Below are 19,225 nucleotides of genomic sequence, written 5' to 3' on the forward strand. Positions count from 1 at the left end.
GAAAGATAAAGAGGAACAGAAATCAAAGAACTAATATCAATATAACTTTTTGTTAATATATTTACAGTATTTGCTCATGTTACAGTTTAAAATTTCTGAGCAAGGCAAAACTAAATTTTTACATCTTGGAAATATTGCAATATACTTGCTATGTTTTGATTTTCAGCTATGCGACTTCTAATTTTACTGCTACTCATCACTTTGCCATTCCAATGTCCTACTTATATAGTAAAACCATCTTTACTCTGAATTTCAACTTTCCCTTTTCTATCTTTTGTTGTCTTACCACTTTACAAGGCTCACTTAAATTCTATTTTCAGACTTCATTTCACAGGCTGCCAAGAGTCCTCTATTTTTAACCTTAAACAGTTTATTTTTGTGTCCTAATCAATTGATTTTGTTAAGTAATGTAAGGACGGTATCTAAGATAATTTAAAAAGAAAAAAATCCTAAAATCCAAGAATCTCTTCACCAAGAGCAAAGATAAAAAGTCCAATAAAAAGATGTTATTATTAGAGATCTTAGAGTAGATGAAAGAAGCATAAGGATATCTTCTAGGAAATGAATATGAAAGATTATGGTATAATATTTTTTAAAGAAATAAAGTAGCATATTTCTCAGAGTAGTACTCAAAATATTTAATAACCAGTATGGCATGGGCACAGAACAATCAACAGATGTGGCTGTAAAAGACCTGCATGATTAAACTGGTCAAGAGTAGTTGAATATCAATTCTTAATGTATCTGAATGTAGGGAAAAAAGCATCAAACTTAAGAGGAAAGGGAGGTCAGAGGCCAGGATGAAGGACAGATAATGTTTTAGGAAGATGAAGAATGGACCCTGACAGTCAAATAACAAAAGGTGTGTGTGTGTGTACACTCCACTTCTTGTGTGCAAGTGTGTCTATGTGTGTATACTTTAATTCTTGGGACCAGACCACAGAATTAGAAGAAAAGATTGATATCCTAAAAGAACTAAATGAAGTTTGCCCTCAGAATCAGTTTAGTAGGCTTAGTGTAACTGTGGTGACCCAAATACTCCTAAAATATGTTCCTCCCGTTATGCAAACTATATTAACCAGAGAAAAGCCTTTCATTCCACAATTTGATAAACTAAATGCTTAAAACCTAAATTTAAACTGAGATAATACTTCTGTCGAGATAAAGGACTCAATAGAACCATCCCTATTCTAATAAATAAAGGGTAAAAGAACAAGAATTAATCTATAATTGTTTGGACAAAGTAAATGGCTTCACATTTTGCCTGTCATAGTTTACTTTCATCAGTGCAGAGACAAACTGAAAATGTGCTTAAAGGTGCTGAAAATAAAGAAGTCATGCTCTGAATGGTTTACGAAAATTGTATGCATTTTTAAAATAAAGCTAACTTTGTTTTAAGCTAACGCTAAATCAAGGGGTTATTTTTCAAAACATCTGTGTAAGAAATATTGTATTTGAAACTGGAAGTCAATATATTTAGCTATTAAAGAAGTTTGGATATTACATTTCTAGGCTTGGATGAAGAGCTCCTAAGTATCAAAAGGGACATAAAAACATTTTAGTTTAAAACCCACCTGGTAGCACGTAGGAAGTAAATTTTTGCTAGCTGCTGGAAGTACAGCAAGAAGCTGTTCAAATGGCTTAAAAGGTTTTCCTAGTTCAAAATGGATTTTGAGTGTGCTGATGTTGCGGATATCAGATAGGAAAGGTGCATAATGGTAGGGATAATACCTGTAAAACAAAACTGAGTTTTAAACAATTGGCAACTTTATGAAACAGATCAATATATTAAATACATACTTTTCCTTATTTAACAACACAGCAATAACTCTAAAGGAAAAAAATTACCACCCATAATTTTATCACTTGATGTAAGAAATCAGCAGTGTTAGAAAATTTAGGTCAAGTGGTGGCAACAAAAGTTATATTACTTTAATTTTCAAAGTATAATTTTACAATTTCAAAATTGGGATGTATCATGTAATTGAAGGATACATCTATATACATATATATGCAATAAATAAATATATATACATATATGTATATACATGTAAATAAATATAAATACATATAAATATATACTATATATTTAAACATACATATACATATATATACACGTATGTATATACATATATGTACATATATACTATATATTTAAACATATATAAATATACTAAATATACATACATACATACACATATATAGACATACATGTATATATATACACATATGTGTGTATATATATATTAATATATAAATATAAATATATATAATGGTTCTTTTATATTGAGTGTGAATATTGAGCGTGAATCATTCTTGGACTGAAGTAATGAGGTAGCCAGAAGACATTTCAGTTATAGCACACATGAGCTGGAGCCTCTCTCAAGAGGGTAGAGAGAAGAGAGTCTGAGCTCATGTAGCTGTTACTAGTCAGTCCTAAGAATGTTTATCTTTGAACTGGTATATATATTATCGTGTTTGTGATAGGATTAAACTATTTAACAATCACACACACTATTTCTAATTACAGGTATAGATATTTTTACAAAGCCTTGAACACACAATTTTTCAAAAATTATAATCTTAATATTTGACTAAGTATACTACAAAAAAAAAGAAATATTTTTATAATCCATAATTATGACATTTCAAAATGATGAGAAAATTCAGGAGGTAGAATGGTATGCAGAATGGAAAATGTATAAACTTTGGAGTCAGGCTTAGACTTGATTTTTGGGTATATGACTTTAAAAATATTATTTTCTAGGGGCACCTGGGTGGCTCAGTTGGTTAAGTGTCCGACTTTGGCTCAGGTCATGATATCGTGGTGTGTGAGTTCGACCCCACGTCAGGCTCTTTGTTGACAGCTCAGAGACTGGAGCCTGCTTCAAATTCTGCGTCTCCCTCTCTCTCTGCCCCTTCCCTGCTTCTGTTCCCTCTATCTCTCAAAAATAAAATAAAACATTAAAAAAAAGACTCCTTTCTAAAGTAATAAAGATAACTGAACGTCATCTGTAAAAGTCAGACAATACTTTATATAGTGGTGAGGATTATATGAGAAAATGCTTTACAAGCACCTGGCCTTAATGTCTGATAAATAATAGGAACAGCTTATAAGCACCCTATTAAAAAATGGAAAATCAAGGATTTTCATCATTAGGATGCTCTTCAGAGACGTCCTCAGAATTGAGTTAGTTACTGCAAAGATTTTTTTAAAAGGTTATTAAGTGAAATCGCAACTAATACACATAATTTGCATTGGTTTGTTTTGTTGTGTGATGCTTTTTTTTTTTAATATGAAATTTATTGTCATACTGGTTTCCAAACACCCAGTGCTCATCCGAACAGGTGCCCTCCTCAATACCCCTCACCCACCCTCCCCTCCCTCCCACCCCCTATCAACCCTCAGTTTATTGTCAGTTTTTAACAGTCTCTTATGGTTTGGCTCCCTCCCTCTCTTTTTTTTTTTCCTTCCCTTCCCCCATAGTCTTCTGTTAAATTTCTCAGGATCCGCATAAGAGTGAAAACATATGGTATCTGTCTTTCTCTGTATGACTTACTTCACTTAGCATAACACTCTCCACTTCCATCCATGTTGCTACAAAAGGCCATATTTCATTCTTTCTCATTGCCAAGTAATATTCCATTGTGTATATAAACTACAATTTCTTTATCCATTCATCAGTTGATGGACATTAGGCTCTTTCCATAATTTGGTTATTGTTGAGAGTGCTGCTATAAACATTGGGGTACAAGTGCCCCTATGCATCAGCACTCCTGTATCCCTTGGGGGGGGGGATTCCTAGCAGTGCTGTTGCTGGGTCATAGGGCAGATCTATTTTTAATTTTTTGAGGAACCTCCACACTGTTTTCCAGAGTGGCTGCACCACTTTGCATTCCCACCAACAGTGCAAGAGGGTTCCCGTTTCTCCACATCCTCTCCAGCATCTGTAGTCTCCTGACTTGTTCATTTTAGCTACTCTGACTGGCGTGAGGTGGTGTCTGAGTGTGGTTTTGATTTGTATTTCCCTGATGAGGAGCGATGTTGAGCATCTTTTCATGTGCCTGTTGGCCATCTGAATGTCTTCTTTAGAGAAGTGTCTATTCTTGTTTTCTGCCCATTTCTTCACTGGATTATTTGTTTTTCGGTGTGGAATTTGGTGAGTTCTTTATAGATTTTGGATACTAGCCCTTTGTCCAACATGTCATTTGCAAATATCTTTTCCCATTCCGCCAGTTGCCTTTTAGTTATGTTGATTGTTTCTTTTGCAGTGCACAAGCTTTTTATCTTCATGAGGTCGCAATAGTTCATTTTTGCTTTTAATTCCCTTGCCTTCGGAGATGTGTCAAGTAAGAAATTGCTGCGGCTGAGGTCAGAGAGGTTTTTTTCTGCTTTCTCCTCTAGGGTTTTGATGGTTTCCTGTCTCACATTCAGGTCCTTTATCCATTCTGAGTTTATTTTTGTGAATGGTGTAAGAAAGTGGTCTAGTTCCATCCTTCTCCATGTTGCTGTCCAGCTCTCCGGGCACCATTTGTTAAAGAGACTGTCTTTTTTCCATTGGATATTCGTTCCTGCTTTGTCAAAGATTAGTTGGCCATACTTTTGTGGGTCCAATTCTGGAGTCTCTATTCTATTCCATTGGTCTATGTGTCTGTTTTTGTGCCAATACCATGCTGTCTTGATGATGACAGCTTTGTAGTAGAGGCTAAAGTCTGGGATTGTGATGCCTCCTGCTTTGGTCTTCTTCTTCAAAATTACTTTGGCTATATGGGGCCTTTTGTGGTTCCATATGAATTTTAGGATTGCTTGTTCTAGTTTCGAGAAGAATGCTGGTGCAATTTTGATTGGGATTGCATTGAATGTGTAGATAGCTTTGGGTAGTATTGACATTTTGACAATATTTATTCTTCCAATCCATGAGCAGGGAATGTCTTTCCATTTCTTTAAATCTTCTTCAATTACCTTCATAAGCTTTCTATAGTTTTCAGCATACAGATCCTTTACATCTTTGGTTAGATTTATTCCTAGGTATTTTATGCTTCTTGGTGCAATTGTGAATGGGATCAGTTTCTTTATTTGTCTTTCTGTTGCTTCATTGTTAGTGTATAAGAATGCAACTGATTTCTGTACATTGATTTTGTATCCTGCAACTTTGTTGAATTCATGTATCAGTTCTAGCAGACTTTTGGTGGAGTCTGTTGGATTTTCCATGTATAGTATCATGTCATCTGCAAAAAGCGAAAGCTTGACTTCATCTTTGCCAATTTTGATGCTTTTGATTTCCTTCAATTTATCTATTTTTATTGTTGTTTGTGCTTTTGGTGTCATTTAAGAAACTGTTGCATAATCCAAATCATGAACAGTTATGCCTCTGTTTTCTTTTAAGTGTTTTGTAGTTTTAGCTTATATTTAGATCTATGGTCATTTTCAGTTATTTTGTGTTTCTAGTGTGAGGTAGGGGTCCATATTTATTCTTTTGAGTGTGCAGATCCAGTTTTCCTCACACTGTTTTTTTGAAAATATTATTCTTCATTTAATTGTCTTGGCACTTCTATGAAAAATCAGTTGAGCATATATGTAAGACTTTATTTCTGGACTCTTCAATTTTGTTCTCTTGATCTCTATGTGTAACCATATGCCTATAACACATTATCTTGATCACTGTAGCTTTGTAGTAAATTTTGAAATTTGGAATTGTGAGTGCTCCAACTTTTTCTTTTTCAAGATTGTTTGGCTATTCTTTGCATTTCCGTAATTTTAAGGTCATCTTGTCAACTTCTGCAAAAAGCCAACCTGGATGTTAATAAGTATGGCATTGAATCTGTTAGTTTGTGGAGTATTGTCATTTCAAAAATGTTGAGTCTTCTGAACCATGAACATTGGATGTCTTTTCATTTATTTAATTCTTCTGTAATTTCTTTCAATAGTGTTTTATAATTTTTAGTTTTCAAGTCTTGTATTTTTTTAAATGTGCTTCTACGTGTTTTTTAAATACTATGCTAAATGGAATTTCTTCTTTATTTCATTTTTGTATTCATTTTTCGTGTTAGATTTTTGTATATTTATCCCTATCTTGCAAATTCTGCTGAACTCATTTATTAGTTCTAATAGTTATTTTGTAGGTACCTTAAGATTTTTCTCTCTATAACAGCACATTGTCTGCAGATAAAAATTGTTTTACTTTTTCCTTTCCAATCTCATGCCTTGTTTTTCTTGCCTAATTGCCCTAGCAAAATGAATGTCAGATAGACAAGGTGAGAGGTCTACATCTTTATCTTGTTCCTAATCTTGGGGGTATATAGAAGTTTCACCATTAAACATGTTAGCTGTAGTATGTAGTTTTTAAAAAGGACTTTTAAAGCTCATGTATCCACCTTCTTTCTTTCAAGCTGTTTACCATACATTTTGGTATAACATACTGGTTAGTTAGACATAGGAGAAGGCAAATTCTCTGAAAGAGGAAGTATAGTATCTTGTGAAATACTAAGAGCTCCTATCCCAATTGGAGGAAGTCAGGAAATAATTTCTGGAGGAAGTAGCTGAAACCTTAAAGATAAATGGAATTGACTGTCAAACGGGAAGAGTATTCTGAGTGATAGAAATATCAAGGCAAGTGAAGGCATGGACTGCCTAAGAAATATAATTTTGTTTTCTAGAGGGTAGACTTTGAGTAGATGGCGCTATGATCATGGTGCCTAGATGAGCAGGGCTAGATTATGAAAAGTCCACATGGGGCTGGTTTACACGTTTAAACTTTTAAGAAGAAATTTTAAAAAGAGAAAATGAAATCAGATTTTGCACTGTAGAAAAATTACAGTTGCAGTTTGGGCTAGAGACCAGAAAACCAGTTAGAGGACTATAAGAGTAACTCAGAGAAAAATGATGGTGCATTGGATGAGGTAGTGACAGTAGAAATGAAGGTAAGTAGAAGGGTTCTAAAGGGGTTTAGGAGGTAGAATTGAGTGTTAAGAGGATTGATAATTCTAGGATGATTCCTAGATTTTTGTTCAGAGCAAATGAGTGAATGATGTTCTTTACTGATTTGGGGAATACACGTTAAATAGTTTGAGAAAGGGTAATGAGTTTTGTTTTGGACATACTGACTATAAGAAAACTGAGTGGGTTTTTCCATAGGTAGTTGTATTTGAAGTTCACAGTATGCACTTAGAAATGGCACACAGAACTCACCTTACTCTACTCTCCAAGAATACCTCAGATCCTTCTCTGCCTTCCCTCTTCCCTCTCTCTTTCCTTTCAGTCCCTCACCCCAAAACAGTAAGTTCACAGATGTTACTGATGCAGTAGTAATGTGTGTTGTAAGAGTATTACCATTAGCTTCTCATCCTTCACTTACTTTTCACCTAGGTGCTGACTTTAGAGAGACTTCTTTTACAAAAATAACATCACATTACCACATTTGTTTACATTTTAGTGTCTTAAAAACTTTTCTACATGATCCTCTGGTGGAATGGAGTAAACCAGTGAAAGGGCATTCCAAAGCACCACTGAATGAAACCGGGGAAGTTGTCAATGAAAAGGTTAGTAGAAGGTGTAGCTTGATATGAGCTGACATTGTGTGTCTTTATAAATGAGAATTGATTCTAAATGCTATCAGTGACTGACCATTGAATACTCTGAGCTCTAGTTCTTGTTTAACTATAGATAGCTCACAATAATGAGATATAGTGGGAAAAAACTTGGAACACAGATTACCTGAACTTACAAAGCTTTAATGTGTAGTAATTCACTCTGTACTAATATTAGTTGAAGTCTCAGAGTTTGCAGATAATAATTTTTAATAAGTGAGAATAGATTAAGGATTATTATTGTAATAACGTCATTCTGACTTTTGCATTTTGATATTTTTTGTTATTGAGAGAAATGTGTACCATTCCAAGTAGCTTAGAAGTCCCATTTACTCATAGTAACGTAATCTAAATATTAGGCTTTTAGAGTATTGTTGCTATTATTATTCATTCACATATTTAAGTCCTAACATTTTCAGAGTCGATTTTAAATTATTATTTTTCTAGAACTGTAATGTAGAAGAAATTCCCTGGTATTTTACATAGTCCAGAAACATGTCCATATCAGTTGATGTTAGATTAATGTTGCAAGCCTTTATGGTACCTGGCTGGCTCAGCTGGTAGAGTATGCAACTCTTGATCTCAGGGTTGTGAATTCAAGGCCCACCTTGGGTGTAGAGATTACTTTAAAAAGAAATAAAATCATAACTAACATTGCAAGCTTCAAAATCAGTATCTCATGTAGTATTTGTTTCATTTCTTTTGTCTTTGGTTTTACAAAAAGGGTAATGATCCATAAAAGGATATAAACATTTGTTAAATAACAGAAAAGTAGTAATTTCAAGTGATCAACATCCACGTGTTATTGGGGTCTTAGCTCTTACGATTTTTAATTTCTTCTTATAGGCCAAGACCCATGTTCTTGACATCGAGCAGCGACTGCAAGGTGTAATCAAGACCCGAAATAGAGTGACAGGGCTGCCGTTATCTATTGAAGGACATGTGCATTACCTTATACAAGAAGCTACTGATGAAAACTTACTATGCCAGATGTACCTTGGTTGGACTCCATATATGTGAAATGAAATTACTTCAAAGAATATGTTAATTATCTAAAATTAATGCATTTGGTATTAATCTGTGATTATATCTATTCAGTTCTAAAGTACAACATAAATAAGTTTCTTTATGTTCTCAGAGCAACTGGTATTAACTCCCTTATTGTTAATAATATTTAAAATAATATATGTTGTTATTAAGAAATAAACTTTGTTTAAAAAAAATTTTTAATGTTTCTGAAGGAGTGTGAGTGGGGTAGGAGCAGAGAGAGAGAAAACTGCTTTCTTAATATATGTTCATTATAACTGGAGAAATGTAACATCTTAGGTTTTTATGCTCTAAAAAGATGTATTTAAACAAGCCAGTCTCATTGCATTTTACAACTCTGATTTTAAGTACTAGCTAGCATAAGGATTCATTTGAGTGGTGCCTGACTGGCATGTGATCCTTGATCTCAGGGTTGTGAGTTGGAGCCCCATGTTAGGTGTGGAGATTACTTAAAAAAAATAAATAAAACTTTAAAAAAGGTTTTTTAAAAAGCATTCATTTGAACAAAAAAAAAATTATTGAATAAATACTATGGACAAAGCACTATGCTAGATTTATGCACCAAGCTACCTCCCCTGCCTCTAGGAACTGACTGTCCAGTCTAGTGAAACATATAAACATAAAGCACACATCAAGTTCACTTAATAAGACTCTTTTTTTTGTATGGTTGAAAATGTAATAGGAAAAAAAGAGTATGACTATGAAAACTAATGTAATTTTAAAGATGCTGCCATACTGAGAGTTTACCAGAATACAGAATCTAGTGGTCTTAGAAGACAGTTAAAATTTCGTTAATATTTTAAAATTAAAGATATTTTAATGTTAATTTTTTGTAAATTTTCTTTCAGGAGATTTAAAATAATTCACAATACTTAAAAGTAATGAGGTTACTACATTCAAATGGAAAATTCACCATAACAGAATTTTACTTAAGTTCGCTTGATAGAATTATGCTTCACTATACAGTTTAGAGTGTGATGGGGGAAAAACACGATAAACCAGGAGACATGAATGTGAAAATAAGTATATATAATTACCTTTGGGGGCCTAACGGTGAGTTGAGGAAGCTGGCTGGGGGTTAGGAGAGGAGTTAGGAAATTTTTTCAAATAATTCGGAAAAAAAGCGTTTTTATTTTTTTATTTTTATTTTTTTTTTTCAACGTTTATTTATTTTTGGGACAGAGAGAGACAGAGCATGAACGGGGGAGGGGCAGAGAGAGAGGGAGACACAGAATCGGAAACAGGCTCCAGGCTCCGAGCCATCAGCCCAGAGCCTGACGCGGGGCTCGAACTCACGGACCGCGAGATCGTGACCTGGCTGAAGTCGGACGCTTAACCGACTGCGCCACCCAGGCGCCCCAAAAAAGCGTTTTTAAAAGAGATTTTGTTATAAACTTATATTCCTCAAAGGAAAAAACCTCTCCCTCGCCAAACAAAACTAAACCAATTCCTCAGAGAAACGCTTCACCCGTCGCCAAACAACCAAAGCACCAGATCTTCCCAAATCAGTGTTGAAAAATACGGAGATTAGTAATCCCAGGACACAAGCAATCAGGACAAAAATCAGTGTTCCAAAAATCTTCCAGCAGGCTCGTGAGGTTTTTACAGCACTTCCACGTCCATTTATAAAGCACAGTTCCATCAACCGGCATTTCCAGAACAAAGTTTCACGCACCAAAACGCCGCCTTGCTCTTGAACGTAACCACCGCCGTTCGGCGGCTGCTAGGATTAGAGCCCCGCCCCGGGGATGCGGCCTTGAATCGGCCGCTCTAGGCCCGGCGAGCGCTCTCTATGGTCGGGCGAGCGGTGTGTTGTCATCGGCGGAGCGACGGCCGGAGGCTGCGGCGTAGGCCCCGGCGGGGCGTTTGGTTTCGGTTTGGCCCTGATTGGAATTAGTGTTGACGGTCGAGATGGGAGTCCCCAAGTTTTACCGATGGATCTCGGAGCGGTATCCCTGCCTCAGTGAAGTGGTGAAAGAGCATCAGGTGGGTGAGCGAGGGGGCAGCGGCTCAGAAGGCCCAGAACCCGGGGCCCCGCGGCCCTCTCCACCCTGGGACTGGGCTCCCCAGCCTCCTCTTTCTGCTCGTCGTCTGCTGGATGAGCGGCAAAGAGAGGGGAAGAGAAGGTTTGAGGATATCCTGATGCTCTGAATGGGGCGAAGACGCAGGTTTCGTTTCTCTGGGCAGAGATCACGGGGATCGCGGCAGTTGTGACACTGACAGCTTTGCTGCCGGGCAGGGCCTTCCGCGATTCCGAAATTAAATCCTGGGGAGGAACGCTGTAATGAATTCTTTCCTTTCCTGCTCAAGGAGCTGCGTCTTCCCTTATAGAGACAGCAGAGCCCGAGCGGGTGTCCTGAGTACCTCCCAACCCCCCACCCCAAAGCAACATACCCACGTACCAACGATAATAACTTCCTCCTCAGTTGAGTCACCTTGTTTACTTTCCTTTATCAGGACCTGCATCCCACCCCACCCCCAACGCGTAGACGCTTTGACCTGGCTGATGGTTCATATTTATGATACCTTTTGTTACTCTTTTTCGATCATCCCAAAGGCCGTACGAATCCCGAGTTCCAAAAGAAACAAAATACACTTGGACCGGCAGCGGCAGTTAATTGGAGGCTTTACTGTGTGAGTGTGCGTGTGTGTGTGCGCGCGTGTGAGAGAGAGAGGAGAAAAAGAAATGGATTGCTAGAGCACTGACAGTAGTAATAGTAGTGTCTGGTTTATAATCCGGCATGTAATAATATCCCAGTGCGACGTTTTTTGTGTAGATTCCAGAAGTGTTTATATAGTGGAACTGTGAAAAGAAATAGCAAGCAGTTATCTATTAGGCTTTGGGTGATGTATTCGTGTTTATCACATTTAATGATTTGGGTAGATTTCTTGTCCATTTTATATTTTACAGGAAAAAAGTTTTGATATTTGTATAGCTAATTGAATCAGTAATGATGGATAACATTGTGTTAATAGTGGGGGGAAATAATCCAGCCCAAACCATCATGCTGTTTATTAAATTATGGGTTAATCTTTTTACAAGTACTATAAGCATAAAGATAGGCTTAAACTTCCAGAAGGGATTCTTTGTTGTTGGATTCGAGTCAGTTTTGGTATATGAAGAAAAACTTAAAGAATTCCAAAACAATAGTTTATCTTTCATTTATTTGAAACATGGATTGAGTGAGATTTAGGGAGACATTTCTTTCCAGAGAAGAGGGTTAAAAAGGGTTACTAAGTACATTGCTGAAATGGAGACAACCAGTTTTGGCTTTTCCTGGGTCATTCATTCAACAAATAGCTGAGTGCCTGCCGTGCATCAGTCACTTTATCTCCGAAGTGAAGAAATGTGATTGTTATTCAGATTGGCTTAATAACATAATTTGTTCAATAGTATTTTTACTCTGTACTCTTTGGTACAGAATTTGGTTTGATGAAACTGTCTTTGATTCTTAACATCTTGAGGAATTTTTTTTTTTTTTTACTGAAGAACAAAAAATAATCTCTTAAAGGCAATTTTATGATAGATTTAAAAAGGCTTAAAACTTGGCTTATCAAAGTACTGTCTTCCACCTTCCACAGATGTTTGATTTGTGTAGTTAACAACAACAACAAAAAGAGCAAATGTTCTAAAGAGTTACCAGCTACTCTCTTAAGCAGTATTTAAAAGATGGTAAGACTAAGTAAGTCACAGTGATTCAAAAGCTAGTCCTGGGAGGAAGGGGTTGGGAAGAGGAATAGGTTGTGGGAAGATGGTGATGGTGATGATAACAGCATAGTTTTTGGTCTCTCTGAATCCACACATAAAAACAAATGAAGTAGGTAGCAAAGTTTGAAATCTACGGAACATTTATGACAAAACCACATAACATCGTATCCCTATGAACCCAAATATAAGTAGGTGAGGACAAAATACCAATAGTTTCTAGCCCCAGTTGGTGTTGGCATCCCTGCAAGAGAAAAAAGGAAGTAATGAGGCAACAGCTGATGGACCTGAGAACAGGAGAACTGCAGAATATTCACTAAAAGACTGTGTAGGCCAATTACATAGGAGTATTTGTAACTAAGGGGTTTTAAAGGATAGGACTATTTGGCCTCCTGTGAATTCTCGTAACTGACTTGCCAAGGCATCATTCTGAGGCAAATACAGTAAAAGAGAAAACAGATACGCCCCCCTATACAAGAGCAGACACTTTAAAATGGAAATGTCAGCTTGTGTTTCCTTCTGTGCAATTTGTAGCAAATGCATAGAAGCTTGGCTTTAAAATTGCAGGCTCTAGCATAACAATGTGCATGCACTTAACACTACTGAACTGTGCGCTTAAAAATGGTTAAGATGGGAGCGCCTGGGTGGCTCAGTTGGTTAGGCATTTGACCCTTGATTTTGGCTCAGGTCATGATCTCATGGTTCCTGAGTTCAGGCCCCACTTTGGGCTCTGTACTGACAGTCCAGAGCCTGCTTGGGAGTGTCTCTCTCTCTCTCTCTCTCTCTCTCTCTCTCTCTCTCTCTCTCTCTGCCCTCCCCCACTTGCGCGCCCTCTGTCTCTCTCAAAATAAGTAAACTTAAAAAAAATGGTTAAGATGGCAAATTTTATGTTACGTATATTTTGCCACAGTTTTAAAAATTGAAGGCACTAGAGTATGCATTATGAACAGGAACAAGGGAACCAAAATTGTTGAGAGGGTGAAACTTTACATATTAAAGTGCCTTAGTATGTGAACAGATAATACAGTATGTCTGTGGTATTAAAATTCCACTGGAAGATATTGATTAAGGAAAAACAAGTATTAAGAACTACCTGGAAGAAGAGCAATAATGAAAGAAAGATTAAGAAACACTGCTCTCATGCAGTTCAGCTTGGTTTAAAATTTAGCTCCAACATTTCACTAGCTATGGGTGAGTGACTCAGTCTTCTTGTGACTCAGTTTTCTCAACTACAAAATGGAGATAATACTACTAGGATTGCTATGATTACATATGTGAATGCACATACAGTTGATTCTTGAAACTGGGATTGAGAGCACCGGCCCCCTCCAAGCCCCCACACAGTCGAAAATCCAAGTATAACTTTGACTCCCCCCAAAATTAACTACTAATAGCCTACTGTTCACTGGAAGCCTTACTAATAACATAAACAGTCAATTAACACATATTTTGTATGTTAAATGTATTATATACTGTATTCTTACAATAAAATAAGCTAGAGAAAAGAAAATGTTAAGAAAATCATAAGGAAAATACATTTACAGTACTGTACTGTATTTATTGAAAAAAGTCCACATATAAGTAGACCTGTTAAATTCAAACGCATGTTGTTCAAGGGTTAACTGTAAAGCATTTAAATCTGTCTAGTACATGGCAAGTGCTTAACAGATCTTAGCTATTATAATAGCACTGTACTAGATTGTTATCACAAAGAGAACTGCATATGTTCCAAGAGTTTATAATCTTGTTTGTATGACCTTTGTTTTGTAAGGGTTAAGTTTTCATTATATATATGTTCCTCATTACAACTTCATCTTTTGTGGTACATAATAGATCTTAAGTAAGTTTATTGAGTGAATGAACTTATTAACTCTAGCATATTATATAACCTATAAAGAATACATAGTATATAAAAACATTGCATATTAAAATATATGTTGTATATTTAGTACGTTTTAAAACATGCATATTAAAAAATGAAGCAACAAAATCTTGGGATTGTTTAAGATAAATAAGATTAAAGAACTGAGAAAAGAGAATTGCTAACAGCTCTTTTGAAAAGTAAATTTTATATTGTCTTTATGAAAAAGGCATTTTGTAGCAGCGCTAAACAGGATACAAAGTTATACTAACAAAAAGAAACTACTGTTTTGAGAATAGTAGATACTAAAATGTGAATACTTAACCACAATTTAAAGCAGTGTGAATGAAGTAAGTGTTGGGGTGCCTGGGTGGCTCATTCAGTTCCACTCAGGTCATTGATGCCAGGGTCAGTGCCACAATCAAGCCCTATGTTGGGCTCCGGGCTGAACATGGAGCCTGCTTACGATTCTCTCTCGCTCGCTCTCTCTCTCTCCCCCCTCTCTCTCCCTCTCTCTCCCTCTCCCTCCCCCTGCCCCTCTCTCCAACTCACACTTTCTTTCTGTCTCTCTCTAAAATTAAAAAAAAAAAGTGAGTGTTACACATGTGCTGTCACATTCAATAAAGGCGGAGCTTCATTTTTTGATTATTAAATATTTTTTATTTGCTACTCTGTGTCAGGCAGTGTGCCAAGAGTTCTAAACATGACCAAATGCTTAAGTATAATGTCTGTCCTTTCCTGCTAGCAGGACATTACATTAAGCATTCAACAAGAATGTATAGCGCATGTAAATATATGTGCCTGGCATTCTTGTATGCATTGGGAACACAAAAATAAGATATGACATAGAGAAAGAAGCATCGTTTCCCCTTAGGTAAGTAGGGGAAAGCTTTCAGACAAAGATATTTACTTATGCTGGATTGGAGCACCTGTGTGGCTTAGTTGGTTAAGCTTCCGACTTCAGCTCAGATCATGATCTCGCAGTTCGTGGGTTCGAGCCCCTTGTCAGGCTCTGTACTAATAGCTCAGAGCCTGGAGCCTGCTTCAGATTCCGTGTCTCCCTCTCTCACTACCCCTTCCCCTGCTCATTTTCTGTCTCTGTCTTTCAAAAATAAATGTTAAAAAAAATTTTTTTTTAAGATGCCTGAGCTGGATCTTGAAAGTTGAGTCAAAATCTACAAGAGCAGCAGAAGAAAGAGCAAAAGGAAAGAAAAGTGTTTCAGGAAGTAGGAGCAGCATCTGTAACATCACAGGGGTTTTAAACAGCCCAGTACATTTAGGGCTTTCTAAGGAATGTACTGTGTGTAGTTAGCTTGTGGAATATATATGGAAACAGGAAAGAATATGGAATTGGTGGGAGAGAGAACAGCCAAATTATACAGAACCTTTTGTGGCATTAAAGGTTTAAGATATCATGTGGGTTTAAGTAAGGAAGCAACATGATCAAATTATGTTTTGGAAAAATGGCCACGCTGTGATGAGAGAAAAAAACTAAGCAAGCAGTCCAGTTGGAAAACTGAGGGCTTGAACTAAGGCAGGCTTGAACTAAGGCAGGCAATCTGGGAATGGAGAAAATGATGAGATTGCCCAAGACAACGGGAATGATTAGGAGGGCAAGATGATAGGAACATTTCGGAAGTTAAATTTAAAAAACAAAACCTCAGTGATTAATTAGATACAAGGGTGAGGAGAGGTGAAAGTAGAAGATAACCTCAGAACTGCTAATTTACAGATGTAACAACTCAGTATTATGTCTTTTTCCCCCAAGTTTTATTTAAATTCCTGTTAGTTAACATACTGTGCAGTATTAGTTTCAGGTGTAAAAATTACTTCCATACAACACCTGGTGCTCATCACAAGTGCACTCCTTAATCCCCATCACCTGTTTCACACATTTCCCCCCCCCCCCCACCTCCCCTCTGGTAACCCTTAGTTTGTTCTCTATAGTTAAGAGTCTTTTTCTTGGATTTCTCTCTGTCTCTCTGTCTCTGTCTCTCTTTCTCTCCCCCTCCCTCCATCCCTCCCTCTTCTAGTATTATGTATTTTTGAAGGAGCAAAATTCTATTGCATGTTCTCATTTTCTTCACTGCGAATTAGCCAGTGATTACTCAATCATTATGTATTTTTTTTTTTACTAATCTGAAACCTAAGAGAATTTTTAAAATTTCTTTTCTAAAAGGACGATTACAGGTTTTTTTGCAGATTATAAAGGTTGTGCCCATTATGTAAATATAATACAGAAAGATGCAAAAGCTGTTGCATCGTCCAAAGGAAAATAAAAAACAACTGAAGGGCACCTAGGTGGCTCAGTCAGTTGAGCGTCTCACTCTTGATTTCAGCTCAGCTCAATGTGAGACTCGATCCCACGACCGCAGGGCTTTGACCCGAGCTGAAATCAAGAGTACCTCCCACCCTCCCTCCCTCCCTCCCTCTCTCCCTCTCTCCTTCCTCCCCTCCCCCCTCCCTCTCTCCCTCTCCCCCACTCGTGCAATCCCATCATCTAAGCTTAACTATCAGTAACATCTTGTTTCTATATATTCCTAACCTTTATATGCAGATACACATGTAGATAAATATTTTCTATAAATAGGATAATGTACCTGCTGTTTTATAGCCTACTTTTATCATTTGACCATCTGTATTATACATACTAATGTCAAATATGAATCTGTATCATAATTTATAATTGCTGTGTCATATTCCATTGTGTGGATGGACGTACCATCATCAATTTCCTGTTATTAGGTGTTTTAATTTCTTTTTTTATCTTTTCCAAACAGTACTGTCATTAATATTCTTATGCTTACATTTTTGTGCATATTTTTTATTATTTCTCAGAATAAATTTCCAGTAGTAGAAATCCTGGGTCAAAGATTTATATGCTTCAAATTTTGATATATATATATTTTTTTTAATTTTTTTTTCAACGTTTATTTATTTTTGGGACAGAGAGAGACAGAGCATGAACGGGGGAGGGTCAGAGAGAGGGAGACACCGAATCGGAAACAGGCTCCAGGCTCTGAGCCATCAGCCCAGAGCCTGACGCGGGGCTGGAACTCACGGACCACGAGATCATGACCTGGCTGAAGTCGGACGCTTAACCGACTGCGCCACCCAGGCGCCCCTGATATATATTTTTGTATTAGTTACACTAATTTATATTCCCATCTAGACTACTGGATGTAAATGCCATTTCTCTCTCTCTTTTCTAGCCCTTTGATTTTCTTCTTCTGTAAAATGGGGAATCTAAATATTTCTCTTTTATTATATCATAATTTAGTGAGATAATGAATGTAAATATTTGGCCCAACTTTTGGCACCTAATAATAAGTGCTTAATAAATGCCAGGTATTAACTTTTAATAACACGAAATATCCATTTCCCCACAACCTGCCAATAACTGGGTAACGTCATTCTTTCTAATCTTTGCTAACATGATCGGAAAAATGACATATGTTTTTTAATGTTTATTTTTGAAAGACAAAAAGACAGAGCATGAGCAGGGGAGGGGCAGAGAGACAGAGACACGGAATCTGAAGCAGGCGCCAGTCTCTGGGCTGTCAGCATAGAGCCCGACGCAGGACTCAAACCCACAGACTATGAGTTCATGACCTGAGCTGAAGTCCGACACTCAACTAACCCAGGCACCCCGGAAAAATGATACATTATTTTAATTTGAAATTTTGGGATGTTAAACAATTTTTCATGTGTTTATCACACTTTAGTGTCTCTTCTTTTTTGAATTGCTGTGCATTTTCCATGCTTTTAAAATTTGCTCTTTTTCTTATTTACATTTGAGAAATTTTTGTATATTGGGAATGTGGACCTTATCCTGATTGATAAGCATTTCCCTGCATTTTGTCATTTTCAGTTGATCTTGTTTATGGCACTTTTTTTTTTTTAACCTTATAGAGGTAAAAATACATTTTTAGATTGCCAACTTCACCATTTGGTTTATGATATCTGGCTTTCTCCACCCTAAAATTACCAAAATTTTTGTATATAGTTTTTTTACTTATATTTCTCACATTAAAATTTTTAATCCTTCTGGAATTTATTCTGTTATAAGATGAAATACATCTTATATTTCCAACTGTTTTATTTCCAAATTGTTAGTTAGGTGCCCCATCCCTTTCTTTCACTGGTTTAAGATGCCTCTTATACACTACATTTCTGTATACACTTGGACTGCTTCTAAACTATTTGGTTCAATCAAACCTTCATAATTCTTAATATATAAAGCAGATTTCTTTCATTACTTTTTAATGTTTATTTTTGAGAGAGAGAGACAGAGTACGAGCAGGGAAGGGGCAGAGAGAGGGAGACACAGAATCTGAAGCAGGCTCCAGGCCCTGAGCTGTCAGCATAGAGTCCGATGTGGGGCTCAAACCCTCGAACCATGAGATCATGACCTGGGCCAAAGTCGGACACTTAACTGACTGAGCCACCCAGGCACCCCTCCTTCATTACTTTTTAATATTCTTCCTTGCTTGTTTGTTCTCCTAAGGAAAGTGGAATCACTTTGTAAAGTACCCCCACCCTCTCAAAAAAATCACCTTGAGATTTTGATCCAGGTTTTCAGATTTCTTGAAGCAAACAGTAAATCTTGAATGTACTTTTATTTTATTTTATTTTACTTTATTTTATTTTATTTCTTTCTATAATTTATTTATTTTTATAGTTTACATCTAACTTAGCACATGGAGCAGCAACGATTTGAGTAGATTCCTTAAGCTCCTTGCCCATTTAGCCCATACCCCCTCCCACAACCCCTCCAGCAACGCTCTATTTGTTCTCCATATTTAAGAGCCTCTTATGTTTTATCCCCCTCCCTGTTTTTATATTTTTTGCTTCCCTTCCCTTGTTCATCTGTTTTGTCTCGTAAAGTCCTCATATGAGTGAAGTCATATGATTTTTGTCTTTCTCTGACTGAGAAATTTCGCTTAGCATAATACCCTCTAGTTCCATCCATGTAGTTGCAAATGACAAGATTTCATTCTTTTTAATTGCTGAGTAATACTCCA

At 36.7% G+C, this 19,225-nt stretch overlaps 2 protein-coding genes and 1 long non-coding RNA gene across 4 annotated transcripts in view; 2 read left to right on the forward strand and 1 right to left on the reverse strand.

The window, feature by feature from the left end:
• Positions 1-1,864, reverse strand: part of LOC121033764 (5'-3' exoribonuclease 1) — an 86,442-nt gene extending 84,578 nt beyond the window's left edge. For both annotated transcript variants that reach the window (XM_040480380.1, XM_040480379.1), the window contains exon 1: positions 1,575-1,864. The gene's annotated coding sequence lies outside the window, so the exon portion shown is untranslated. The remainder of the gene's footprint in view (positions 1-1,574) is intronic.
• LOC121033765 (uncharacterized) overlaps positions 1-8,802 on the forward strand; it is a 28,817-nt gene extending 20,015 nt beyond the window's left edge. The window contains exons 4-6 of the long non-coding RNA XR_005792103.1: positions 2,328-2,334; positions 7,434-7,539; positions 8,434-8,802. This is a non-coding gene — a long non-coding RNA (uncharacterized LOC121033765). The remainder of the gene's footprint in view (positions 1-2,327; positions 2,335-7,433; positions 7,540-8,433) is intronic.
• A 1,615-nt stretch (positions 8,803-10,417) lies between these two features.
• Positions 10,418-19,225, forward strand: part of LOC121034187 (5'-3' exoribonuclease 1-like) — a gene marked incomplete at its 3' end in the record, with an annotated part of 24,488 nt that continues 15,680 nt past the window's right edge. The window contains exon 1 of the mRNA XM_040481120.1: positions 10,418-10,620. Within this exon, the coding sequence (XP_040337054.1) occupies positions 10,546-10,620 (75 nt within the window). The remainder of the gene's footprint in view (positions 10,621-19,225) is intronic.

Source organism: Herpailurus yagouaroundi, unplaced genomic scaffold (genome assembly GCF_014898765.1).
Source record: "Herpailurus yagouaroundi ecotype Mexico unplaced genomic scaffold, PumYag 159, whole genome shotgun sequence".
Classification (NCBI taxonomy): domain Eukaryota; kingdom Metazoa; phylum Chordata; class Mammalia; order Carnivora; family Felidae; genus Herpailurus; species Herpailurus yagouaroundi.